This window comes from Miniopterus schreibersii (assembly GCF_964146895.1).
Source record: "Miniopterus schreibersii genome assembly, chromosome: 5".
Lineage (NCBI taxonomy): Eukaryota > Metazoa > Chordata > Mammalia > Chiroptera > Miniopteridae > Miniopterus > Miniopterus schreibersii.
Genome location: NC_138106.1, coordinates 49,979,316 through 50,005,860, shown reverse-complemented (window position 1 = coordinate 50,005,860; position 26,545 = coordinate 49,979,316). Strand labels below are relative to the sequence as shown.

The 26,545-nt window shown below is 49.1% G+C and overlaps 1 protein-coding gene across 4 annotated transcripts; it reads left to right on the top strand.

Moving 5' to 3' along the window:
• Positions 1-158: 158 nt before the first annotated feature.
• Positions 159-24,454, top strand: NR1I2 (nuclear receptor subfamily 1 group I member 2). Of its 4 annotated transcripts, none has more exons than XM_081137576.1 (10): positions 211-353; positions 9,280-9,430; positions 10,874-11,092; positions 13,935-14,068; positions 15,640-15,827; positions 16,613-16,890; positions 18,772-18,914; positions 19,111-19,227; positions 19,578-19,683; positions 21,002-22,195. In XM_081137576.1, exons 4-10 carry the CDS (start codon positions 13,942-13,944, stop codon positions 21,144-21,146), a joined length of 1,104 nt encoding a protein of 367 aa, XP_080993702.1. In that variant the 5' UTR covers positions 211-353; positions 9,280-9,430; positions 10,874-11,092; positions 13,935-13,941; the 3' UTR covers positions 21,147-22,195. The 4 variants fall into 4 exon arrangements, with proteins under 4 accessions (XP_080993701.1, XP_080993702.1, XP_080993703.1 ...); XM_081137578.1 differs by having other exon boundaries at positions 219-353; positions 16,739-16,890; XM_081137575.1 differs by lacking the exon at positions 9,280-9,430 and having other exon boundaries at positions 159-353; positions 21,002-24,454.
• Positions 24,455-26,545: the final 2,091 nt, after the last annotated feature.

Below are 26,545 nucleotides of genomic sequence, written 5' to 3'. Positions count from 1 at the left end.
TAATGAGAGGAAATACGGTAATCTGTTCATTTGCTAGTTGGAGCGCTGGACTTGGGACTTAGGAGTGCCAGATGGGGTCCACTGAGAGCCACATCTGACCTGGATTGAAATGTAGGTGAGAGACAAGGTTGGCTCCCATCCCAGGGAACCGTAACCTCTGACTAGGGCGGGGCAGAGGGAGCACTGCCCAGGCTCACCCCGGCCTCAGCTGCCCCCGCAGAGCAGACTCACCTGTCCACCTGCGGAAAGCTGAAGACTGAGCTCACCTTGATGTTCTGATTGACCCTTTGTTCCCGACTATTCAAAGTGGACCCCAAAGGAGAAGTCACAGGGCAGAAGTTACCGCCAAGCAGGTACGTTTTCTTTCTTTCTCTGTCTCTTGCTGGGGGCAGACTGCCCCCCACCCCCATCTCCGTGCAAAAGTGTGGGAACACACAAGTGTCTTGCATTTGAGGTCAGCATCCCAGTGGCCCTGTTGCTGTCCACATTTCCAGGATGCAAGAGGCCGTGAGGACAGTCACGGAATGTTGAGTCCCACTAACAGTGTGCCCTGATCCTGCACTGGCCTCCTAGAGAAACAGTCGTGATGGAAACCTCAGTCCTACAGAAGCTGCCAAGAGTCACAGATGGAGTCAACCCCTCTCTGTTGCAGAGTTGGAGACTCCTGACCCCGAAAACCCCGGGCCGGGGCTGGGAGCTAGGAACCACTCAGCCCTGGCTCCTCTCATCCTGCTGGGTTTACGCTGGCAGTTCTGGAACCAGGGCTGAGATGCAGCAGCGTCACAGTCACGGCCGCACCACCTCAGCAAGGAGACCCTCAGAGGCCCTGCCATACGCCGGGGGCTGACGTGGCTTTGGACCAGTGAGTTTCCCACCTCTAGCTTTGAGGAGAGAAACCTTTCCCACTGACCCGAGCCTCTCCTACTTGTGCTCAGCTCCACCGAGTCCTCCCCACGTCACAGCCCAGCCTGTGACAGGCCGTGGCCAGAGGCTTTGCTTTGAGTCAGTTCTGCATTGAATGGTGAGGAGTCAGCTCTGAGGTCACCGGACCTTGACTCAGGGAGTCAGCTGTGGGGGGCACTGGCCGGTGGTCACCCACAAGATGGCCCAGGTGACTGGGTTACCTCCACTGGGGTAGGCGTTTGGTTTCTAATGACATGACTAGAGTCTAAAATATTCTGAGCAAGGCCCCAGAGGCTATTACTTATTTAATTAGTTGGTTAATAGAAAAGGTAACTTTTCCATCTACCAAAAATGTTTATTTAAAACATTTTAATTATATAGCAACTACTAACATAATGATATAAATAAATATAATAATATAAAAATAAAATAATGTTAAAATATAATAACTTTTTAAAACTTTATATAATAAACAGTCTAAATCAAGAGTTGCAAACTATGGTTCACAGGCCAAATCTGACCCACTAGCTATTTTTATAAGTAAAGTTTTATTGCTCATTCGTTATGTATTATCTGTAGTTGCTTTTGCTCTACAGCAGCAGAATGGAATAGTTGCAAACAGACAGTGTAGCTACCAAAGCATAAAATATTATCCAGCCCTTTACAGAAAAAGTTTGCCAACTCCTAGTCTCAAGCTATTCCCTTGCTCCTCAATTATTATGGTATAAATATGATGGACAACACAAAACTGACTAAACTACTGCCACTAGGTAATAGCTTTATAAAATTTTAAATTATTACATGATCCTTATAAAAATAGAACAGCTGTAGAGATAAAGCTAAATTCTCTTTCAGCCACCTTGCCAATGCTAATACCCTATTCCCCCCAAAGTAACTCCTATGACCTTTTGGTGTATTTACTGCCAGACGGCCTCTCTTGCATTCGCATACACATATATTTACTCACAAGCTAGTAGTCGCCATATTCTCATTCTGGCTTTCCACTCAATAAGCTTTCCATATCCACATTCCATACAGAGACCTTCCAGATCTTTGTGTAGCTCTCCTTCTGTTTAACTGCTGCGTGGTATTCCACAGCCTACAACCCTTTTACATAGCCATTTCCTTTCTGATAGAGATGGAAGCTGTTTTGAATATTCCACTCTTACCAAAATGCTACAGTGACCCTAGCTGCGTACGCCTCCGGTGCAAGTGTTTTTCTAGAGGATATACTGAGAAGCTGAATTGCTACATCATGAGATGTGTGTGTTTTACTTTTTGATACTGTCCAATCACCCTCCACAGTGTCTGGACCAAACTTGCTATTTATTAAATATTTTATTACTTTTCTGATTGGATGAGTGAAAATAGTAACCCATTTTTTAAATATATAAATTTCCCTGATTACTAATGTATTAGCTTTCCAGGGCTGCCATAATAAAATCCACAGATAGGGTAGCTTAAACAATAGAAATTTATTTTCTCACAGTTCTGAAGGCTAGAAGTCCAAGATCAAAGTGTCAGCATGTTTGTTTTCTTCTGAGGCCTCTCTCCTTGGCTTGCAGATGGCTGCCTTCTTGCTGTGTCTTCATGTGGCCTTTCTTCTGTGTGAGTGCATCCCTGATGTCTCTCTGTGCTCAAATTTCCTCCTTTTACAAGGGCACTAGTTATATTGGATTATGGTCCACCCTAATGACCCCATTTGAGCTTAATTACCTTGTTAAAGGCCCTTTCTCCAAATACAGTCACATTCTAAGGTACTGGGTTGCCACAGCAAGTAATGAAGTTGGGCTTCTGTTTATACAATTCTTGGCTACCTTTGATATAATTCTTGGCCATTATATTTCCTCTTCTTAAATGCTTATTCATACCCTTTACTCATTTTATATTGGGTTATCTTTTTCTATTCACTTGCAGGAGTTTTTTTTTTAATATATCTTTATTGATTTCAGAGAGAGGAAAGGAGAGGGAGAGAGAGAGATAGAAACATCAATGATGAGAGAGTCATTGATCGAGCCCGCAACTGGGCATGTGCCCTGACCGGGAATCGAACCCCGATCACCTGGATCCTAGGTCGACGCTCAACCACTAAGCCACGCCCGGCCAGGCCACTTGCAGGAGTTTTATATTTATTCTTAATACTAATTCTTTGATATACATATAATAAATATTCTAAGTCTGTAATTTGTTTTTTAACTTTGTTTACATTTGTTTAATCAACAGAAGTATTTACTATTACTGTTATGCTATTTTATTTTGATGCAGTTGAAGTTATTAATTTTCTTCCTTATGGATTTGGCTCTTAGGGTCTTATTTTAAGAAAGCATTCTCAACTTCCAAGCTTTTGATGATATTTTGGCATACTCTCTTCTAGTACTTTTTAAAAATATATATCTTTATTGATTTCAGAGAGAGGAAGGGAGAGGGAGAGAGAGAGAGAGAAACATCAATGATGAGAGAGTCATTGATTGGCTGCCTCCTGCACGCCCCCTGCTGGGGATCGTGCCCGAAACCCTGGCATGTGCCCTGACTGGGAATCGAACCAAGATCTCCTGGATAATAGGTCAATGCTCAACCACTGAGCTACGCCTGGTCAGGCTCTTCTAATATTTTTACCATTTAAGAAAATAGGTCTTTAGTCTACCTGGAATATATTTCTATGAATTATTCCAATAGCATTTATTAAAAAGTCTGTCCTTTCCCTTTTCATTTGAAACGTCACCTCTATCACATATTTCAGTTAGGTATTCTCACTTTTACATGTCTGTTGCTGGATACTCTGTTCTTCTGTATTTATTTTTGATTCCTGAGGCAATTTCCATTATAGCTTTACTGTTCTAATTGATTGTTTTACTGATATATAGAAAATCTATTTTGTACTTTGATATTTTGTCTGGTCACCTTACAGAATTTAATCTTATTGCTTTTTCTTGGCCTTCCAACGCATGCTCATTAATAGCCATGAGAAAAATTAGTCTCAGGGCTCATATAGAGTCATGTGGGTTGTACACTGCACAATTCTGGGGGTACTATTCACACTTAGGTGTCTTAGGTATTCTTGTCATGCTCCTGATTTTAATTCATTTTTATTATATGCTGTGCATTCATATTTCTTGGAGAGTCCTCTGCAGGATTCTTTGAGGCTGAAGTTGTGCCCTGGTCACAGCATGGGAAGGACATAGAAATGTGTGCTCTCCTTGCATGCAGGGACCTTCTAGGTAGTGTGATTTGAAGGAGACTGCATCCAATACCTGCTCGTCCATCTGTCATACCTCCTGAACTTCTGTGAAACATTGAAATAACAATCTGAATATCCAACTAAAAATTAAGATGATACCTATTCAAATCCCTTATATAACATATGAAACAATTCTCCTGGCTCTCTATGCATTACAGACAAGGAGTTGAACTACAAAACCACAGGCCGTAAGAGCCCCACACATGCATGTGAGAGGCAGGTGGCTCAATGAGAGGTTATTGCAGTCTGTTAAATATTAGAAGAGGGTACGAGGTGTACTTTTGACTCGGGCTGACCCCAGCTCTCAGCCCTGACCCATGTCTAAGAATGAACTTTCTGACCTCTTGGAGCCAATGACTGCGTCCAGGGAAACACAAAAGCCAACTTTCGTTTACGCTCACCTGAAAATAACAGCGGGCTTCTCATATCTGAATTCGTACAATGTGACCTTTGCTTACTTAGTTCCCTCTGGGTCTTTCCTATGCCAGCACCAAGAAGGGGGAGACTTTTGTTCACAGCATATGATCCATTTCAAAAAATTTTTAAATATTTGATCTCGTTTTAGCCCCATGAGTTTTGTGACAAAAAATTAATTTACATAGCACATCTATCTGTACTATAGGAAGACTCAGAATAAAGGGAAAGGAAAGGAGTTCTGTCACTTACCGCCACCTTCACCTTGGACACACTTTCCTCCAAGGCCCAGGTTCCTCACTGGTGAAGGGACAGTAGGGCCTGTCCCCCCCTCCCAGCTGCGGACCGGCCTGCTCTGACTACACAGTGCACCTCGCAAGGAGAGGATGATTTTTAAATCATTTTGTAAACACCAAAACCTGTAAAATGTGAGTTAATGAATTAACCAAGCTTCTCCCTTCATTGAACAAAGTCAACAGTTTTATAAAATTCACTGTTGACTTCTAGAATTCAATTCTTATGTAATTTCCCTTTACCTGCTTTGTTTCCTCTTTGTCCTCTGATATACGTATTTATTATATGTAGATAGATGCTCCGCTACACACACATACATATACAGGGTGTCCCGAAAAAATGTATATGCATTTTAACAGCTGATAGCTCAATTTTGAAAATGAAATGTATTTTAATAAACACTTCCTTTATAATTATTTAAAATGTGCGTATACATTTTGGGGGGACACCCTGTATATGTATATGTGTGTAGATATATACATATTATAAAATGTACATATTATGTATATACTCATAAGACAAATATAAAACATATGTGTGTGTGTATATATATCATAATCCTGCTGTTTCCAATAGTTTCTATCACCAAAATCACAATTTTTCTACCATTTTCCCCCTTTCACTTAGACCCTTTGTTGCTTCAACTTCGACCTGCCCACTGTTTCCTCCCCATAACCTTGGTGGCCTGGGTCCAAAGCCTTTTGATTTGCCTCATTTGAGGATTAAGTGTTACCTTCATGTCCCCCTCATGCCCTCTTCCCAGGAAGGGGCTGTCCCTCTCACCCCAAGTGTGTATTGACTTACTGACTTTCGACAGCCATTTGTGACGCCGGTCATTCCACACGCCTGTGTGATCCCTTTCTTGCCTGGATCCCTTGGATGCTTTTAGTAGCCCCTCTGCCCGCCATCCGGTCATCTTCTCTCTCACATGCTTTTTGTGTGCAGCTGATTTCCTGCCTGGGTAGCTGGATTCCTAGATCCTTGTTACTCCAAGCGGGCCCCGCGGGTCACAGCCCCAGAACCTGTCAGAACGCGGGGAGCTCAGGCCCCCAGACCCAGGGACTGCAATGTGCGCTTTGACCAGCTGCTCGGGTGACTGGTGTGCACGGGCGGGTTGGAGTATCTCAGGTGCTAAGGGGCTCTTGGTGGCCTGAGGCAGGGGTGATGCTGAAGCAGACATGGGAGAAGGAAGGTGACCGTCAGCACCTGCCACAGACCCGGCCTCACAGGGACTCAGATGTGACTCACAGACTGAGGTCATCCCCAGCTGGGTGGGCTCAGCGGTTAGAGCATCGGCCCAGGGACTGAAGGGTCCTGGGTTTGATTTCAGCCAAGGGCACACACCTTGGTTGCAGGCTCCATCCCCCGGGCACGTGCGGGAGGCAGCCGATTGATGTGTCTCCATCCTCACATCAAAGTTTCTCTCTCTCTCTCTGTCTCTCTCTGAAAAGCAATGGAAAAAATATCCTCAGTGAGGATTAAAAACAAACAAACAAACAAAACAGGTCGTGTGGGATTAAATGAAGCTTAACTGACCTGGTGGTATTTTTACTCCTCACAGCGGCGATTTAACTGCTGCGCTATCCCTTCCCCGGCCGCTCGTCTGCCCCGCGGCTCCGCTTCCTCGCAGCCCCCCGGCTCCCCGCCCGTGCGAGGCCGGGCAGACATGTGGGCACTCACGCCACTAATACTCTGGCTTCCCTTCAATATTCCTGGAATATTTGATCAACATTTATTTAGTTACAAGTGATGTTATTTTTTTAATTGTGGTAAAGTATAACAAAATTTATGTCTTACCCATTTCTAAGTGTACAATTCAGTATTGTTACGTATATTTATATTGTTGTGTAACTGATCTCCACACCTTTTATATCTCGTAAAACTGAAACTCTAAAGCCCGGCAGGTGTGGCTCAGCGGTGGATTATCCACCTAAAATCCAGGAGATCGAGGTTTAATTCCCGGCAGGGCACATGCCTGGGTTGTGGGTTTGATCCCCAGCAGGGGGCGTGCAGGAGGCAGCCGATCAGTGACTCTCTCATCATTGATGTTTCTCTCTCCCTCTCCCTTCCTCTCTCCGAAATCAATAAAAAACATATTGAAAACAAACAAAACTGAAACTCTATGCTCATTAAACAATAACTGTGTATTCCCCCCTCCCACAGCCCCTGGCAACCATCTTTTACATTTTTAAAAAACTTTATTGAGGAATAATGCAAATATAATTGTATATATTTAAAGAGAGAGGAAGAAACATTGATGTGAGAGAGAAATATCAGCCGGTTGCTTCCTGCACGGGCCCCGCCACCTTTTGGTGACCGAACTACGCTCCAACCAGCCGAGCCTCACCAGCCAAGCTGCTCTCCAGGGTTCTCCTCTGGCCTCGGCGGTAAGCAGCAGCCCCTGTGCTTTCCTTGTGCTGGCTTAAGGGAAACGCCCCTCACCTGTGGTTTCTCCCTGGCCCCATTTAACCTGCCCCAGTCATGTCTCAATGCTGCCTCCCCTCCCACCGCCTGCGCCTCTGGGAAAGGCTGGTCCCTCACTTCTGCTTGAACTTTCACTCTGCTCTTGACAATTTCTCAACTACAGCCCCCATTCTCCCTTCCCTAGTCTTCTCTCTCTCTCTGTTTCTCAGCCACATCCCAACTCCAGCTTCTGAGTGGCACCTGCCTCACAGTTCCCCCGCACCTCCTCTCCTGTCACTTCTCACCCTGCCCCTGTGGCACATCCCCCTGACTGTGCTCTCCCCTCCTCCTCTTCATGGCCAAGGTCATGTTGGTGTTGTCAGCAGCTTCCATTTTATTTATGAGGGTGCTGGGCACCAGACATCTCCAGCCCGAGGGAACAAAAAGCAAAGTCCTCTGATATCCAGGAGACTGTGGGGCAACTGTGTCCTGCTCAGTCATGATGAGTCACCCCATGTGTGTATGTGTGTCATTCATGGAGGACATCCCTTCTCCCTAATTTAATAGGGGATTTGAGGCCCTTAGCAAATGAAGTAACTGCATCTATATAAATATCCATCAGCCTGGAAAGACCACTGCTATGTGCACACAGGACCGAGCCTTCAGCAATTTCAACAATTTCTTAGGCAGCACCCTGTGGGACCACCTGACTGTGTGTCTTACCCCAAGGCTCTCCAGAGGGCCCCTGTAACTGAGCAAAAGTGGGTATTGTTAAGGGCTTAGTCAAAGGCCTTGGCTGGGAAACGAAAGAAAAAGCCTCCAACATAAATAATGACTAAAATACAAAGGCCAAGAACCACTGAATATGTAGAAAACAGGCAGCATGAGCCCCCGAAAAACTGCAGGTCCTTTTAGACCGGTGGCCATCCACGGGCATGAGCCTCTGCTCAGGGATGTGGAATCCAGATGAAGCCTCCCTGCAACCAGCCAAGATCCAGTGGACCGGCGTCATGACCTTGAATATTTCTCTGACATGGAACAAGACACCTCCGGGTGTGACAAGTGGCGGCAGGTTCCTCAGTCCCTTCTGCTATCTCCAGCATCGAGATGGCAGGAGCTGAGCATCCTAGGGGATCACTTGATGCCCAAGAGCGGAGAGCTACGTGAAAGGAACCACGCGACACGGAGAGCTCTGAAATGCGCTGCCTGGGGAAAGTGGCACAGAAAGGACGGAGGTTTCCGAGCTCACCCACTCGGAAATGGGTCCTGCAAAGGATGCAGCAGAGTGTTGAACAGAGAACACAGGTTTTGCAGTCAGACTGACCTTGGTTCAAATTCTGGCTCCACCTCCTATTAGCTAAGCAATGTCAACTAGCCACCCACCCAGAGCGGTGTGCGGACCTGTGCTTACTGCAGTGAGCCTCCGTGGTGCACAAACATTACATTCACTGATCTACTCAGTCTTCTATTGATGGCTCTTCCTTGCTGAGAATATACTCTATCTTTGGTATGAAGCTTAAATACTGAATTTTACAATTAATTACTTTTGCAAAGGCCTTCTTATGGTTCAGGCACAGAACTGACACCATGTCACTTCCCCACATTTTATTGCTTCAAGCAAGTCACAGACCACCCCAGGCTCATCATGAGAGGGGACTGCATGAGGGTGGGACTCTCGGGAGGCAAGGTTTATTGGGGACCATTTTTGGAAAATAGCTGCCAGGGCTCTCTACTTGGGGCTTCATGATATGAGAGAATGGACTATGGGATATATACCAGCATCTGCTTCTTTAACAGAAAACTTATAAGCAAAGGAAAGTAAAAGTTGCACCAATGCTAGGGAGTGGGATTCTGGCATGAACTCTAGTGCCTCTAGTGAAGGAATTGGGCAATGTATTAATCAGACACAGTTTAAGCAGATGTCCCTACAGTCCCTCTAGAGACATTCTTTCGTCTTCTTGGTGTGTGTCATCTACTGAGCTTCTGTGATTCATGTGTCTTGTAATAATGTACCTCTTCCCTTCTAGGGAGGACGTTTATGCTGATTGCTGAGGCAGTGCCATCTCACTCTTCCTTTGTCCACGGCTGATCATTTATGTGCAGAATGTCTGCCAACTATCTCTGTAGCCCCAGATTCTGCTCTTCTTAGTGGCTCCTGCATGAAGCTGAAAATTTAAGGCAGGTTGTTTTCCTCCAATGTGCACCCTGAAGCAATACCTTGTGTATAAAACCTCCCTTCCTGTGTCATTGTTGGACTGTGGAACCCTCCCTGTGACTGTGAGCACTGGGAGGGTTTTACGGCAGGCCCTGGATTTCTGCCAAAGAAATGACTCCCAGCTTTTATAGAACATGAAAAAACCAACGTAACTGTATCTGGTGTGCGATTGATGCTCAACAGTGTTTGTTGCGTGAAATGATAAATGTTACAATAATCGCCTTTTGCGAAGGACCTAGAACACTGGAGTTTCCATAACTGTTAGTCATCATTTTAATATCCGCTCCATCCCATTTTTCAGAAATTTTATTTATTTTTTTATCAGAGTATAATTGACATACAACATTATATTAGTTTCAGCTGTACCATGTGATGATTTGATATTTGTATATGTTGCAGAATGAACACCACAATAAGTCTAGTTAACATCCCTCACCATCCCTGTTCAGTTCAAGATTCCAGTCAGCCTATTTTATTTGCAGGTTTCTGGAGGGCCAGAGTCAGGGGACAGATTAATTTCTAATTCATCCTTACAGGTGAAACTGTCACCTTTCATCTGCCATGCTATTAGAAACAGAAATACATGTGTTGAAATTTTACTATAAGTTTTATTTTGGTTTTAAAAATGGAGACATCGTCTGTGGTGTGGCCCTCGGCACTCAGTACTAGAGAGACTTTGGGGAGGGCCAGTGAAGAGGACAGTTCCCAACTTCTACTCACCATTCTCGGTGCCCATCCTGAGTAGAAGTCGAATCACTCTCTCAAGGTCAGGTTTGCCTGGGTGGCCATCCTGAGTGCAGCTCTGTCAGTGGGTACAAGCTCTCTGCTTAGTCACCTCTGCCCCAGCTTGACTGGGACCTGGGCCATTATTTTCTGCACCGCGAGCCTGGCTCCTCTCTAACTTTCTCCCCATCTGGTCAGTTATTCAATTGGAAACCCTCTTTCTGCCCGGCCATTCCAGCTCTCTCTGGGAGCCTGGACCACAACACACCTGAGAGCCTGTCCCCCCAGGTCTCCCCAGTCCCAGAAACCACCTTGAACAAGTGGCCTGTCCCATGGGCTGCCCCCTGTTCAGGCCTTGGACCAGCTCCTGTCCCCCTCACCTCAGTCCCTTCAAGAATTACGTCTACAGTCCACCCAGGTGGCCTTTTCTTTTTCTCTTCGTTCCTTCCTTGAACCCTTCTGTCTCCCACGTTCTTGTTCATGGCTTTTACTCCAGGGCCCTACTGCTGCACCTACAACGACACGGTTAGGTCTCTCTCCGTAACAACTCCACCCCACCCCCATTTCTTCCATGATAGGTCATCTCTTGGGTCCACAAACCAAATGTGAGTGGCGCACAGTGAGGACAGCCTCAGCGCATCCCAGTCTAGTCCTTTAATCACTCGTGGTTGTCCTGTTCCTAGTCCCAGAGGGCCGGACGCAAACCTGGAGGTGAGGCCTGAAGAAAGCTGGAACCGCGATGACCCTGTGCGCCGCGGAGAGGCGGACTCCAGTCCTGGGAATCCCGCCGTCAACACAGAGGAGGGGGATCGCGGGCCCCACGTCTGCCGTGTATGTGGGGACAAGGCCACTGGCTATCACTTCAATGTCTTGACGTGTGAAGGATGCAAGGGCTTCTTCAGGTAGAGTCTCCTGCCAACCTTTACCCACCAGCCACCCCTGACACATTGGGTCCCATCTGACTGGGGCTCTGCCATTAGCCCACTGGGCACCAGGGCCTCAGCTTGACTATCTCCCAAGTCCAGAGTGTGGGGACAGTGGCCCTTTCAAGGCCTCCTAATTAGCCTCAGGAGAGGCATTCATATCTCAGAGGGATCCTTCATCTTCTGTCTTCCTCCCTGAGAAAGGTCTCCTTCCATTAAGATACCCCTTTGTTTCTCCATATGTTCTGAATAAAATAGAAATTCAATCTGTAAAAGAGAAAAGACTGTGAAAATCTAAAATGCAAGTGTTCAAATCGGTCTTAGAGAGTGGTTGTTAAGTAAGAATGGCATAAAATAAATGAAGAGTGTGACAAAACAAGCTCACCTAGAAACAGGCAAATAATCCAAAGATTTAAAGACCAAGCTCACAGAAGGGCCCACGTGGTCCAGCTGAAGGCAGAGAAGAGCAAAGCTCAGTGCAGGGCTCAGACCAAGAGGGAAGGAGGGGAGCAGAGGTAGGAGTGAAAGGAAGAGCTCTCCCCAAGCCCTCATGGAGGGCAGGGCATGCTGAGAGCAGCTCCCACCTCAGGGGCCACCCTTGGGAGCCTCATGCTTTCTTGGGGCAGCCAGCCTGACTTGGCACCCCTTTGGGTCCCAAAGATGGGCTGCCTGTGGGTGGGGGACAGGTAGTGATTTACAGAAGGACGTCGAGGCCTGAGTCAGCCCAGGGAGTCACTGTAGCAAACCAGTGTCCCCCCACACACCCTGAATGAAACCTTGGCTTCAGGCTGCTGTGGTCAAGCCTGAGCCACTCTTGGGTCCCACGGGGCTAGGTGAGCCTGGGGCAGGTTCTAAGACGCCCATGTTCCCCTGGGAAAGGAGCATGCGTGTCGTGTGGATTATAATAGAGGTCAGACCAGCCATAGTGTCAGGCTGCATTCATTTACAAGTGCAAAACTCTCCACTCAAAGGATTACCAATAAGGAAAACATGTTACCTCTCATAGCTAGAAGCCTAAAGGCTTCAGGGTTGGTGTGACCAGCAGCTCAATTCTTTCCGTTTTTCTCTTCTTCCATCCTGCACGAGAGCTCTGACCTCAGCCTGCTCCCCTGGGGCAGGACAATGCTGGAGCCACAGCAGTGACCACAGTGTTCAGCCTGGGAACAGAAAGGCCCATCTCTTCCTCTTTCTAAGAGCAAGGAAACCTTTCTCAGGAGACCCCCCTCATCCCACATCAGCTAGAACTGGACTGCAGGCTACTCCTGCACTGGTCACTCACAGAGAGCACATTCCCGAGTGAGGCCCAGGCTACAGGGCCGCATGGAGGAGGGTGGACGTCTGAGCCAGACCTGGTCCTGCCCACAGCATCTGTGTAGAACGCCTGGGGTGTGGGGTCCCCCGCCCTTCCCTCAACCTGGGCTGTCCTGGGGCCCCCAAAGGGCTTGCCTTCTGGTATCAGGCAGACACAGATTCAAATTTCCGCTTGTCACTTACCTGGAGGACAGGTAGTGATTTACCTTTGACTCGGTTTCTGCATCCATGTCAGGGACATGACGCGATGTATTTTGTAGAGTTGTGAGAACTAAATTTCCAAAGCTCTGCAAAACATCTAGCCCAGCATCTGCCCCATAGCTTGTCGTTGATAAACCTGAGCCCCTTCACCCTCCGCCTTTCTGGGTGTTCTCCAGTGGGACCAGGGGTTTCTTACCCAGACCAGCTAGGGAGGCAGAAAAGGTGGGGTGGGCTTGGGGGGGAGGGGGGCACCTGCCCCCTGGGCTGCTCACTGGCCCCACCTGCCAATCAACTGCAGTGTGGCTCAGCCTCTGTCCAGTTCAGCCCCAGGGCCCAGTCTGCAGCCACTCCTGTCTGTCCCATGTTCCCGCCTGTTCTCCCTCATTTTCCACGCAGCTGGGCCAGAACCAGAGGCCGGGGCCAGGGAAGAATTGCTTCTCTCCATTCAGCTGTGAAGGGCAAGGGGATAAAATTGGGACCCCAGTGGCTGGGTCTTTTGTGGGAAGTTCTGGATGCCTGGGCCTTGGGGAGAGGGTGATGGTGCTGTGGTCTCTGAAAGGCAGTGACCCATTGCTCCCCTACCTGGCACAGCCGTGCAAGGACCTGTGGCTGCGGTGCCCGCGTTCACTCCTACAGGGCTGTGAGCCCCTTCGCTCCACCAGGCCAATCAGGAGAAGCCACCTTTCCAAAGGGGGAGCGGTTGTCCAGGGAGGTAGAAAGCCTCCCTCCCCACGGTTGCCTGCTCCTATAGCTGCCCCTGGCCCCCCACTCTGAAGTTGGGGTTAGGAGGAAGGGACTTGTTATGTTTCTTACCCTCCTGGGGTCAGGTTTCCTCTGGCTCCCTCTTCCAAGGAGACATCCAGGAAGAGGCCACCTCCACGAAACATCACCAAGGTCCTTCTCTGGGGTCCCCAGTGACAAGGACAGAGGGTGTGAGGGGGGAGGGGGGGAGTGTGAGGCGGGGAGGACGTGGGCCTGGGGCCTGGAGCTGAAGCATCCCAGACAGTGCCTTGGCTGTGGCAGGCCGTTGAAAGCACAGGCACAGCGTGAACTTTGCAAGAAAGCCTCCCCCTGCTACCCTCCTCCAGCCACCTCTGGGCTTGAGGGAAGCCCAGCCCCAATGGGAGATTGAAGAGCCCCCGCCCCCACCTTCCCTACGAACCTGACCCAACTCAGAGGCGAAGGCAGGCCCACAGAAGCTGCGGCTAGTGGTCCTTGGTAACAGAGGGCACAGGGAGAAAGGGAGGTGTGGCTGGAGCTCCCTGGCCTGCTCCCCGGGGCCTCCCTTTTGCTCTTTGTTCTCTCACAGGAGGGTCATGAAACGCAATGCCCGGCTAAGGTGTCCCTTCCGGAAGGGCACCTGTGAGATCACCCAGAAGACCCGGCGACATTGCCAGGCCTGCCGCTTGCGCAAGTGCCTGGAAAGCGGCATGAAGAAGGAGAGTGAGTGCAGGGTGTGCCCGAGGGGGTGGGGGGCATGTGAGCCAGGGCCCAGTAGGAATGGGCCTTGGGGTGTGTCTGTGCAGGTGTGCAGATGTGCACCCTGAATGTGCGTGCACATGTGCCCGGGTGCCTGTGGCAGCAGGCAGGCAGGTGGAGCAGAGCTTGTGCCCATCTGCCGGCACCGCCGCAGTCCCTCCTGGGAGGTGTGACAGATGGAGGGCCTCTTATCCTCTGCTCTGGGTGTAGTGGGCGTCTCAGACCAGAGCCATGCCCCTCTCTCCCCTCAGGTGCCCTTGTGATTCTTTTGTTCCCTTTATAATTGACCTTATGGCATTTTAGCCAAATTGGAGGAGGTGAATTTGGGAGAGGGAAGCCAGAGACACATAGTGTGATATGACCCATCGGCTACCCCAGACGCGGCGGAACTGTTTGTACACAGGTGACAAAGGATGTTTTCATTCCTCCTGTGGAGCTTTGATATAAGTGTGCCCCCAGGTCACTTTGAGATGAAAGCTCGTGGGGAAGAGACTGGAAGCCTCCAGTGTATTCTTGTCTCCCTCGGTCACAGAGTGGGGAGCCTCCTTCAGGGGACACGTACCCCGGGCCTATGGGCAGAGAGCCTTTCCTGTAGACCCGCTGAGAGTGAGGTCTTCACTCACTGTCCCTTCTGTCCCCCCAAACCCCCTCAGCTTCACTTTGCACACACAAGTGGGCTCCAGAAATCCATGGGAGGCCTGAAGACTCCAGGCTACTTGGGAAGTGGTTGGGTTGACATTTCTTGCTAGGCAGTGAACCCACCTTTTCAAGGGATTGGAGACCTGGAGAACTTGGGGGACTCTGAGGTGTCTTCTTGGTATCTAATGCACTAGACAGGTATACATGCTACCAGGTGCCATTTACTGAACATTTATTAAATTCCAGGGTGTGTATATGTGAATATACAGGGTGAGCAAAAGTAGGTTTAGAGTTGTGAGTACAGGAAACAGTTTATTCTTGCATTATTATTTATTAATTATTGTATTATTAATACAACCATAAGCCTCCTTTTGCCCACCTCTGTATATATATTCATATAGATGTGTGTGTGTAGATATGTCTATGTATGCATATGTATGTGTGTGTGTGTGTGTCCCCTACATGATATAGCCGGGAGCTATATTAGGCACGTTCTCCGCGGTGCCTCACTGGGACAGCAGCAGGCGGTGAGTTCTGTCACTCCAGATTACTAAGGAGAAAACTGAAGGCAGGAGGGGTTAAGGAGTTTGCTCAGGGTCACCACTGTCACTCAAACCCAGCTGTCATTCAAATCTAGCACCTTTTGATTCTGAAGCCCAAGCTCTTCCCACTGCTCCACAAAGTTGTCACAAACCCCGCAGTCTGGGGCAGCACACCAGCCGCACCGCGTCCCTCTGTCCTTACCCAGCCGCTTCTCCAGAGGAGCCTACAGTCCCCATGAGTCTGGAGAAGGTGGCTTTCTTGTCAACAGCACTTCCCCTATTGCTGCCTGGGGGCGTTAAGCGGGTGGCCTAGCCCCTGCAGGTAGCTGAGCCTGCCCCTGGCTGTCCTCGCAGTGATCATGTCTGACGCAGCCGTGGAGCAGAGACGGGCCTTGATCAGGAGGAAGAAGCGAGAACGGACCGGGACGCAGCCCCCCGCAGCCAGCGGTCTGACTGAGGAGCAGCAGATGATGATCTGGGAGCTGATGGACGCGCAGATGAAAACCTTCGACACCACCTTCTCCCATTTCAAGGATTTCCGGGTATGAGGCTTTGGAGTTGGCTCAGCAGCTATGCCAGCTCCTTAAAACCCCAATCTCATTCGCAGAGATCCTCAAAGACTGTTCCCTGGATACCAGCAGCAGCAGCCAGGGACTAGTTAGAACTTGTCAGGAACGCAAGTCCTTCCGCAGCAGGTGGGAGCTGGGCCATAAGTGGAGCCTTGGAGCTGAATTGCCCCAGAGTTGCTGGTGTTCAGGGCTTTATGAAAACAGGGCCAGGGCCTGCTGGGGGGGTGACGTTTGTGAATTGGTTTTACTGATTCGAGAAACGTTAGTGATCTCAGCACCATCAGCCACGTCTGACCCCCGTGCCCTCCTCCCCTTCAGTGCTCACAGTGTCGAGGGTGACCTGCCCAGCTCAGGGAACTGGTGGCCAGCACCCCCAGAAGTCTGTTCTTTCCATCTGTAGACCCCAGACCCTTCTCTCTAAGTCTTCCAAGTGCAAGGTCAGGGATGCTTGGGACGCACCCTTGCATATAGGCCCCCTCACCTTCCCCTGGGCCAGGGAACAATGCGTGTCTGACAGGCGGGGATGTGAGGGACCATTAATTCACAGATCCAGAGAGTGCTCCACCTAGGAGGAGACAAGGGAGTAGAAGCAAGTGCTGTGAGTGTGTGTGTGTGTGTGCACGTGTACAACCGCATGCCTGCAGCTGTGCATCCTCTGAAGCCTGTTGCTGCGGGTGCCCATCTGGGGCCTGTGCGGGAGCCTGTTTGGGAGAATACATGCTGTCTCTCTCCTTTCCCCACCTCCTGCTCTGTTCCAGCTGCCTGAGGTGCTCAGCGGTGGCCAGAAGGTCCCAGAGTCCCCACAGACTGCGTCAGGGGAAGAAGCTATCAAGTGGAGCCAGGTCAGAGAAGACCTGTACTCACTGAAGGTCGTGTCTCTGCAGCTGCGGGGGGAGGACGGCAGCGTCTGGAACTACAAACCCCCAGCCGAAGGCAGTGGGAAAGAAATCTTTTCCCTGCTGCCCCACATGGCTGACATGTCAACCTACATGTTCAGAGGCATCATCAACTTTGCCAAAGTCATCTCCCACTTCAGGTAGGACGTAGGGGCTGGGTGGGTATGGAAAGGAGCAGAAAGCGGCCAGCAGGTTCAAACGCTCTGGGGCAGGTCCCTCTGAAGTTGGGGGATGTTGGTGCCCAAAGACCCTCCTTTATGTCTGCCCTCCCCACCCCGGGGCACCTGGCGCTGTGGAGGAATGGAGCCCCAGCAGCGTGGCTCCTTAGCCGCCGTGGGCCTGGGGGCCTGCTGTTTAATCTCAGTGTCTCAACCTCGTCTACTAGAAGGAGCCAATGATGTCCACTTGCTGGGCTGTCATATGAAACAAGAAAATATCTGAAGAGCATCCAGCTCACATATGATGGGCATTCAATAGTAATTTCCTTCCCTATTTCTCCCTGAAAGGGCAGGAATCACATGTCGACAGTTCCAGAGCAAAGAAAGAGTTGGAAGGAAAGGGAGGCAAGTCCAGAAGGAGAAGGAGAGAGACAGGCACAGATGCTGGGTCTCTAGCTGTTAAGAGGCGGTTGAGAAGGCCCTGGGGAGGAAGGGCGGTCCTGAGGACCAAAGGGTTGGGGCTCCCCACAGCCAGGTGTGGCGGCAACAACCATGGGGCAGTGGGGCAGCGGGGCAGCGAGAAAGCTCGGATCCTCCTGGCCTGGTGGGAAACACTGCCCCGTGACACCTAACCTGTCAGGTCTGGAGATGGCACTGGGCATATCTGTCCCGGGTGGGCTAGCTGGTGGAGCTGAATTAACACACACGATGGGCCCCGATTTCCTCAGTGGCAGACGGCAGTTATATTCCAGGAGCCCATGGGTTCCCCTGTGGCCCTGTGGGTGACACATAGGACTTATTTAAGGGGTGAGGGTGGCCACAGGCTGGAGTGGGGTTTTAATTGTGGCAATGAGGTCAGAGGAGCAGGGAGAAAAGCCTACTTACACCTGCGGACCTTGATGATCCCCTGACATCCCGTTTAACACCTGGAGGGGAGGCCACTCGCTGGTTCTCGTGGCCACAGCTTTGAGCATGACTGCCCAGGAGCAGGCATTGCTATCACTCTCATTCTACAGATAGAAAACTGAGGTTCACCGAGGCCAAGGAATTTGTACAGGGTCACAGTTAACCAGAGGCCTGATTTGGAAGCACAGAGTGCGATGTTCAGAGCCACTACCTGCCAGGCCCTGGGCTGGGTGCTGGGGAGACAAGAAGACTAAGATAAATTTCACAGCATTTGCAGCTCAGTATTATGGATCTGAGAGAAGCCGGTGTGAGGAAAACAAGGGACTGAATTCTGGAGAAGAGCAAAGCCAAGCGGGGGAACATCAGAGGCAACCACTGTGGCCGGGCCTGTGCTCAGTGCTGTGAGGGGCCTCAAGGCTGCCTGGCAAGAAACTGCAGGAATATAAAATCCAAAGTAGGCCACAGGAAGCAAACGTCCCTGCTGCATGGAACTCACACCAGAGGAGTGGCAGCTGCAAAAACATTCTGGAAAGATTTCTAGGATGCGCAATGACAGCTTGGCCTGAAGGACTAGCAGAATTTACTCAAGTGAAGCTAAAGGGGCAACCATTTCTAGTGGGGAAACTGAGACAGAAAGTATGAGGTCAGGGACCAGTAGCCAAGGCATGCGCTGTGGTTCGGTGGCTGTGCAAGAAGTTGGAGATGGGGCCAGACTGTAAGGGACACCGAGCTCCGTTGTTGGGGAGTCCCTGAGGATAATGGGACACTGGATTAAGGTAGCATGCTTGGCTGGATAGTGATGGGGCAGAGATTGGAAGCAACCAGAAGCAATTGTAGTAATCCTCAGGGGGTAGGAACCAATTTTCCCTCCCTCTCCCCTGATTTCTGGATTATGGGAGAGGGGCTGGCCTGGGGTGGCTTCCAGGAAGCTGGCATCCCCTCCATCCTTGCTGCCAGGGACCTGCTCATCGAGGACCAGATCTCCCTGTTGAAGGGGGCCGCCTTTGAGCTGTGCCAACTGAGGTTCAACACAGTGTTCAACGCAGAGACAGGGACCTGGGAGTGTGGCCGGCTGTCCTACTGCTTGGAAGACCCTGCAGGTACCCAAGAGCCACCTGCCTGCCCCAGCAGAGGGAGGGAGCCACGGGGAAAAAGGAAAGGAGACTACACCAGGATGTGCATGTCCTGGGGTCACAGGGCAGAAGACCGGGCGACAGGGAGAAAAACCTTGGTGACGGACATCTGGGTCTTGGGTCCACTTCCTGATGTTTCCCACTCATCCTGCACCACCCACAGGCGGCTTCCAGCAGCTTCTGCTGGAGCCTGTGCTGAAATTCCACTACATGCTGAAGAAGCTGCAGCTGTGTAAGGAGGAGTACGTGCTGATGCAGGCCATCTCCCTTTTCTCCCCAGGTGAGGCCCCACCCGGTCGGCCTGGCCTCCCCGCCCCGCCCCCAGGCCTGCTCCCATCCCTTCAGCTTTAGCTGCAGGCGGCAGTAGTCCCTCCTCTACCCTCCCCAGGGAAGGTCGAACCCAATGGCTTTGCCCCCTTCTCACTGCAGAGCCAAGATGGGGACCCCGGCTGGTTTCTCCTTGGGTGGGTGGGGCAATGCACAGCCCTCCTGGTGCCCCACTTATTTCCCCGCCTGGGTGTCCCTGGCTCTGGAAGGTGGTTGCCGGGCAATTTGCCCTCCCTGGGCTGGGCTGAGCTTGTCTTTGCCCCCATGGCCTTGCTGGCACCACACTGCCTTCCCTCCTCCCAGACCGCCCAGGTGTGGTGCAGCGCAGCATAGTGGACCAGCTGCAGGAGCAATTTGCTGTTGCCTTGAAGGCCTACATCGAGCACTGTCGCCCCCAGCCTGGCCACCGGTGAGCGGCAAGCAGGGAGGGTGTGAGGGGGGGTCCCCTGCAGCCCTGCCTCCGGGCCCGGCCTGCTCTGGGTGTCTGGGAGAGCAGACTGGAGCCGCTCTTGGGCAGGCTCTGGTTGCCAGGGCTTTGGGGTCCTATTTCCTAATTTCCACTGAGGCCTCCTGCCCAGTGAGTCTGGGCCCCAGCCCGGAGGCCATGCCTCACTGCTGGGATATTGCTGCTGAGGCACAGGGGTGGGAACAGCCAGGCAGTCTCCTGAGGCTCCTACAAGATCTCATAGCAATGGCCAGCAATAACCATCATGATAATAAAAATAACAATAACAATGAATGATAATAGTACATCTATGATAGCTATCATTTATTGAGAAGGGCCAGCCCTGGTGCCAAGCTGTTTACATGTATTATCACTGTTAGTCTTGAAAACAGTCCCACCAAGTGGGTGCTACCACCATCCTGCAGGGTACTGAGGCTCAGGGTGACTGCCCCAGGTCCACAGCAGACAGATGGGGTCTGGAGGTGGACCCAGGTAGCTCGAGTCCACAGCCCACGCTCTTGGGCACTGCCTAACTGCCTCCCAGAGCAAAGACAAGCAAACAGTGCGGGAAACTCCTTAGTGGGTTCTCTACAACCCAAAGAAGGAAGGTGGCTAAGGGCTTGGTGACAGGGGCTTCCACCCTTCATGGGGCCTCCGTGGTCCACAGGCTCGAGCCATGAGGGTGAAGGCCAGCACCGAGTACACTAGGGTGAACTTGTGCCCGTGTCCTTGCTTGGCCTGCTCCAGTTTTCTTCTGAGCTCAGAATCTTGGGATGCTTCAGTGGCTGTGTCTTCATTTGCTCAGTCCTGCCCTGTATGGAGCTGGGAGGCATCATGGGGAAACTGAGGCACATGGTGTGACTCAGTCACTAGGTCCTGGCTAGACCCAGGAAGGGATAGCCGCCTGGAGCCCCTGCTTCCACAACCGCTGCACTCGGTCCTCACCCCAGCTGTGAGCCAAGGCAGTGATTCCCCCCAAACTGACCTATGCACGTGGTCCTGCAGTGCCCGGCTGTCCCCACGGACATCTCCATGTGCCTGTACTCAAACCCAGAGCAGGGGGTGCAGGTCCACCCCTCGAGTCCCCCAGGCTGTTCTGCCCTTCTCGTCTACAGGCTAAAAGAGACGCTTAAGGAATTCAACTGAGCCTTTCTCTCGACTGACCTGAAATGTTCTGAGATTAAACGTCCCCAAACTTGTACAACTTCAGAGCGGTCCCAGGGTTGGTGGGTGGGGACAAGGGTGGGCTGCACCCCCAACATCTCCTCTGGCCGGCCTGCAGGTTCCTGTTCCTGAAGATCATGGCGATGCTCACCGAACTTCGCAGCATCAACGCCCAGCACACCCAGCGGCTGCTGCGCATCCACGACATACACCCCTTCGCGACGCCCCTCATGCGGGAGCTGTTCAGCATCTCCGACGGCTGAGCGGCTGCCCAGGGCCGCACCTCCGCGGGGCAGCCAGAGCCACAGCCCCCAGGGCCGCCACTCCTGGGACAGACAGACGGACACCGCCAAGGCCCACTATGCCCTACAGGCCCTGCCTTCTTAGGGAACTCAGGACAGCTCTTACGGTGCTGGCTGGCCTTCCTCAGGAAGGGGACATGGGCCCCCAGCCCTCGCTGTGGCCTATCGTCGGGTCTATCAAGAGGCAAGGCCACCTCCCCCTTAGAAAAGGCCCTGGGGTCTGGGGATTTAGTGTCGTGATAGGAGAGCAGAAAGGATGACCGGGCTGGGCCATCTGAGGGTCTGTGCCCACACCCAAGTTCATTAGCTTCTTGGGTCTCTTCGCTGCTATTTCTAGTACCCCCGTCTCCTACCTTCCACTCACTGTCCACCCGCAGCCCCGTCCTGAGCTGCTGGGTGGGGTCCAGGCCTGTGTCGATCAGCAGGTGCACTCGTGTCTGCGGGAGTATTCCAGGGAGGAGCCAGAAAGCCTGCACCAAATGCCAGAAGCTTGTCATGACCACTCTGTGCATCTGCCCTTCCCTCCTGTGTGTCTCTGCATCCATTCAAACACGTCGGCGAGCCCCAGCAACACGCAGCCTGCTGTGTGGCACACACGCTGAACCAAACGTGGATCCTGACCGCGAGGAGTTCATAGTTCAATAAAGAAAACAAGGCAGAAACACAGATAACTTTGATCAAAAGCAGGAGTGACATAAGAAGAAATTTCTTTGTGTGGATGCTAAGCTTTGCTGGGGTTCTGGGTGCACCCGGCGACCCAAGTTAAGGGGTCCCTGGAACATGTGTGTGCACATGTGTGACTCCTCGGTGTAGGTCTCTTCCACAGCTGAACTGGGGCTTGGGTTTGCTCCCGAGGCTGGAACATTGGGGTGTTGTGACGGGCTAAGTTGACAGGCAGTGAATAAATGTGCTAGATATGCATGCACCACATGTTCCCTTTAAAGCTAAAGAGTAGGAAAGTGTCTGCTTTGTTTCTAGCCATTTCGAGTAAAAACATTTTTGCTTTTTTGCCAATTACATTTTAACTAATTTTACATAAGGCATTCCACACCTAAGGCTTAGCTAGCAAATATAACCCCAAGTCTAATGTCAAGTCAAGGCAAGATGGCTTAAATAATTAACCTGTGGCTAGATACTTATCTTTTTTCCCCTGCCTTCTTTTCTGGGGGGAAAAAACGACATGTGGGAGTGAGAAAATAGAAATGTCATGTATATAATATATACATTTCTATTTTTTTACTACTTATTTTACTATTGCTCTTTACATATCTGAAGACAATAGTTGCAAGAACATAAAAATACATTAACTTGGTTTTCTCATAAAATGGTTCCATATAAAAATTTAATATATTTATACCATAATTTAAAATGTAATAATTGAACAAATTTTAAAAGTCTAATATATTGATGCAAATGAAGCTACAAGTTAACTGAATTTTAAGGAACAGATACTTGCTCAGCTCTTATCATTTTACGAGAAGTTGGCCAAACTTTGAGACATAAGCGGTAGACACTATACATCAAAGCAAGCAAACCTAGTCTCTGCATTCCCTCCAGACTTACCAGCCTCTTCTGCATCAAGAAGATAGAGAACACACTCATTTTTAGAAAAGAAACTGAAGGGGGGAAAAACTTCTCTCTGCAAATATGATGAATACAGCTTTTGCCTCCAGGAATTTGTCTTTCAGAAATATAAATTTCATTCAACTGCATCCATAAATCACATACATCTCCCCTTCCCCATTATAATAATTTTGAGTGTGCTATTCATTCAGATGTAGGCTACAATAAAGTGAGGGCAAGGTGAGATTAAGATGGGATGTAACTGTAGATAAATGAACAAAAAAGCTGCTGTACATTTACACAGTGGAATACTACGCAGCTGTAAAAAGGAAGGATCTCTTACCCTTTGTGATAGAATGGATGAACCTGCAGATGATTACGCTAAGTGAAATACGCCAGAGAAAGACAAATACCATATGATCTCACTAATATGTGGAATCTAATGAACAAAATAGACTGATAAAATAGAGACAGAGGCATGGACACATGGAATAGTCTGACAAATGTCAGAGCGGAGGGGGTGTGGAGGGGACTGGGTAAAAGAAGGTGAAAGGATTAGCTGAAGAACAAATATGCATAGCCCATGGACACAGACAATAGTGTAGTGAGGGCCCAGGGAGCGGAGGCAAGGGTTGGTGGAGGTGGGCAAATAGGGAAAATGAGGGACATTTGCAATAGCGTCAACAATAAAAAATTTAAATTAAAAAAAACAAAAGATGGGATATAAACTCCCATCTCCTAGTATTGATTTAAAAAATACCTGGACAGTTCCCCAAACATTTAACTGATATGTACATATGACATAAATGTTACACAAACATACGTGTAGTCCCAGGGTAAAGATTCAAGGTTAGATGCACCAAAGCTCACACAGGATATGTCCTTTCAGTAGCTTTATGGATCTCGGGTCTATAGGGTGAGGAGCCGGATTCAAAGTTTCTACTTGCAAACATTTGGATTTCCTTATTACTCCCTCCCCTGAGCTTTGAGTGTGCAGAACTGTCAGTTTCCAGGCATAAGGTCTTGCCTCAGACAGGTGAGGGTGAAGTCAGTCTCCAAAGCTCAGGAGAAAAGACCTTCTAAGGGAGTCACCTCCTGGCTCCCCACTGGCCGGAGCCACTAAGCAGCCAATCCCTATCTGGTCCAGACTTTAAAGATCCAGTTAAAGCCTCGACGTCAACAAGTCCTGTGGAAGGCCCAGGGTGGCTTCTTCCCAGAGGAAAGAGGGTGTAGGGATACACCTTTGACCGATGTCTCTGCTCAGTTCTGATAACTCACGGGCCTCATCCCATCTTCCACAACAGCTTGTTTGTCCCTGGACATGCTCCCGTAACATCCCCACAGCTCTCCTGAATCTGAAGGTGCTCGTGGGTAAGTCATGTATTCCTACACCTGAGGACCGGGTGGCCACCCATCACTGTGGTTACCTCCTTTCACCAACTTCTTGAAGGGGATCTGCAGCCTGACCACTCCCTTTCCTCACCAACCACCCTTTCAGAACACCTGAAATGGCACCCACTGCCACTGCTCCCCCAGAATGTGCTTCCAAAGGGCTGGAGGTGCAGACTTCCAGGACTGCAAGTTAAAAGGACATCCCGCCCATCCCAGTGACATCCTAGCCTCCTCCCCCCTCACTCCCTGCAACTGTTTACACGTCTCACCACCACCACCACAACAAAAATAAGAAAATAAAGAGGACCAGACTTTATCCAATATAAATTTGTTTTTATTGAAGCAGCAGTCACATGACTTTATATCTAGCCTTTAGATTAGGCCTGACAGTGAGCCAGGCCTAAAAAAAAAAGTTTCTTTTTGCACTAAGAGACATTACATGTTTACATACATCATCCAGTATTGGAAATGATCAGACTCAAACACAACATGTGTTGGTTACCTGGGAGGTACAGCCCCACTGTTTGTGGTGTTCATTTATTTTACAGATACTCCCAAAGACCATTACTAATGGATGAAACTTAAAAGGAAATACAGCTACACCAAACCATGAACACAGTAACTGAAGACAGCAGCTTATACACGTTTTTAAAATTTGTCCCTTTCAGGGATGTTTTCTTTCTTTTCAAAGCAGTGTCTGCAAAGCTTCCTCAGCATCAAATCCAAAGGTTTCCAAGACGGAAGCTGCACCTCTTGGGGCTACAAAATGGAATAAGGTCATTTGAAAGAACGAAGAGCTAATGTTCATATCTTGATTTTTGTAACAAAGATCCATGTTTCTCTAATTGGAGGAAAGGAGATGGCGATGTGACTACATCCTGCAGTGGCAAAATAGGCAGGGTGAAGAGGAGGGCTGGGTACTGAAATAAAGACCACACACTTGTGAATTTTAATTTCATTTCCAGGCTAACCTACTTTTTATTTAATGCAAATTACAGTACCAGTTAACTATTTCCAAACCAAGTCACATAGAACGAAATGTATTTACAAGGGAATGGGGAAAGGGAAAAAAAACATTGAGCATACTTTTCACAAAAAAGTTTATATTTAAAATGAAAAAAAAAATCAGTCACAGAGGCATTCAAGTAGTAATAATGTTATACAGATTTTGCTTTTTCCTTTATATCAAGACAGATTTGCACAAGTGTTTGCAATAGTTTGTATACAACCCACAGTCCTTATATATATATATATATATATATATGTATATATAATAAATTTTGTTTTTTAGATTTGTTTTTAAGATGGAAGTGGTCACGCTAATTGGTATGTGTACAGGCCCAAGTGATCCATCGGCAACACATTTATAAATGCAAATTTTACAGGCAAGCACATTTCAAACATCTATCTGAATCTGCCTGTAGACAGATATAGTAAGAAAAAGAACTTAAAAATTAACACAAGGAAGTCTACTTTGTCAAGCTAACCCCTTATGTACTGGTTGTCATTTTGCTTTTATTGCAGAGGTGCAAAACGGAGCAACAAACTTGAATAAAAAGTCATAACCCTTGTGAAAATAATCCAAACCCCAGGGATTACTTTCAAAGCCTCTCAAACAGACCTTAGTCTGGGACTCTACTCTGCTTCTAGTTGCCTCTCTTATTTTCAGTGGCTCAGGTTTCTATCAGAGAAGACAGATTTTATTGTAAAGCATGCTTAGTTTATTTTCCTACAGAGGGGAGAAAGTGTTTGGCTCTGTGATTAGATGATCACCAACAAGAACAACAGGAATCAGATACAATTTTGGTTTAAAACGAAAAAAACCCCAAACTCCTGGGGATCTGGCATTGGCCAAGCTTCCTTTGGAAGCTTCCAAAGTTAAATCCCTTAAAAAGGAAAGGGAAAATGAAAGAAAATGCCAGTGTCTTTATATCCACAGGGATAGAGAATACAACGGTCCTCTCAGAAACCTTTGCATTGGTGCAGATCAGGTGACTGGTTAGGCAGGCTTTGTTAAAACACAAACCAAAAATATGTATCTAAAAATCAAGAGGACTTTAAAAAAATATGACATCACTGGAAAGAAGGTGCAGTCTTCTGCCTTGCGGAATGAACACAGGATGTTTCAAAAATAGGAACCTTTGGTTTGGTAAAGTTTGTTTTTTCTTCTACTCAAGACATCTTATATGGAGTACCTGGAGGCAAAGCTAATAATGATCTTTCTTTCCTTTTTTCTTTCTTTCCTTTCTTTCAAAAAAGGCCTTCATGATAGGCACACAGTAAGAATTAAACTGATTTTTGAAAAAAAGTTAAAATGACATTTTGCTGAAAGGGGTGGAGGCGGCGGAGGTGGGAAGGCCGAGTCCCCTTGTTACCCGCAGTCCTCTGCCCGCTGGCGGCGCCCC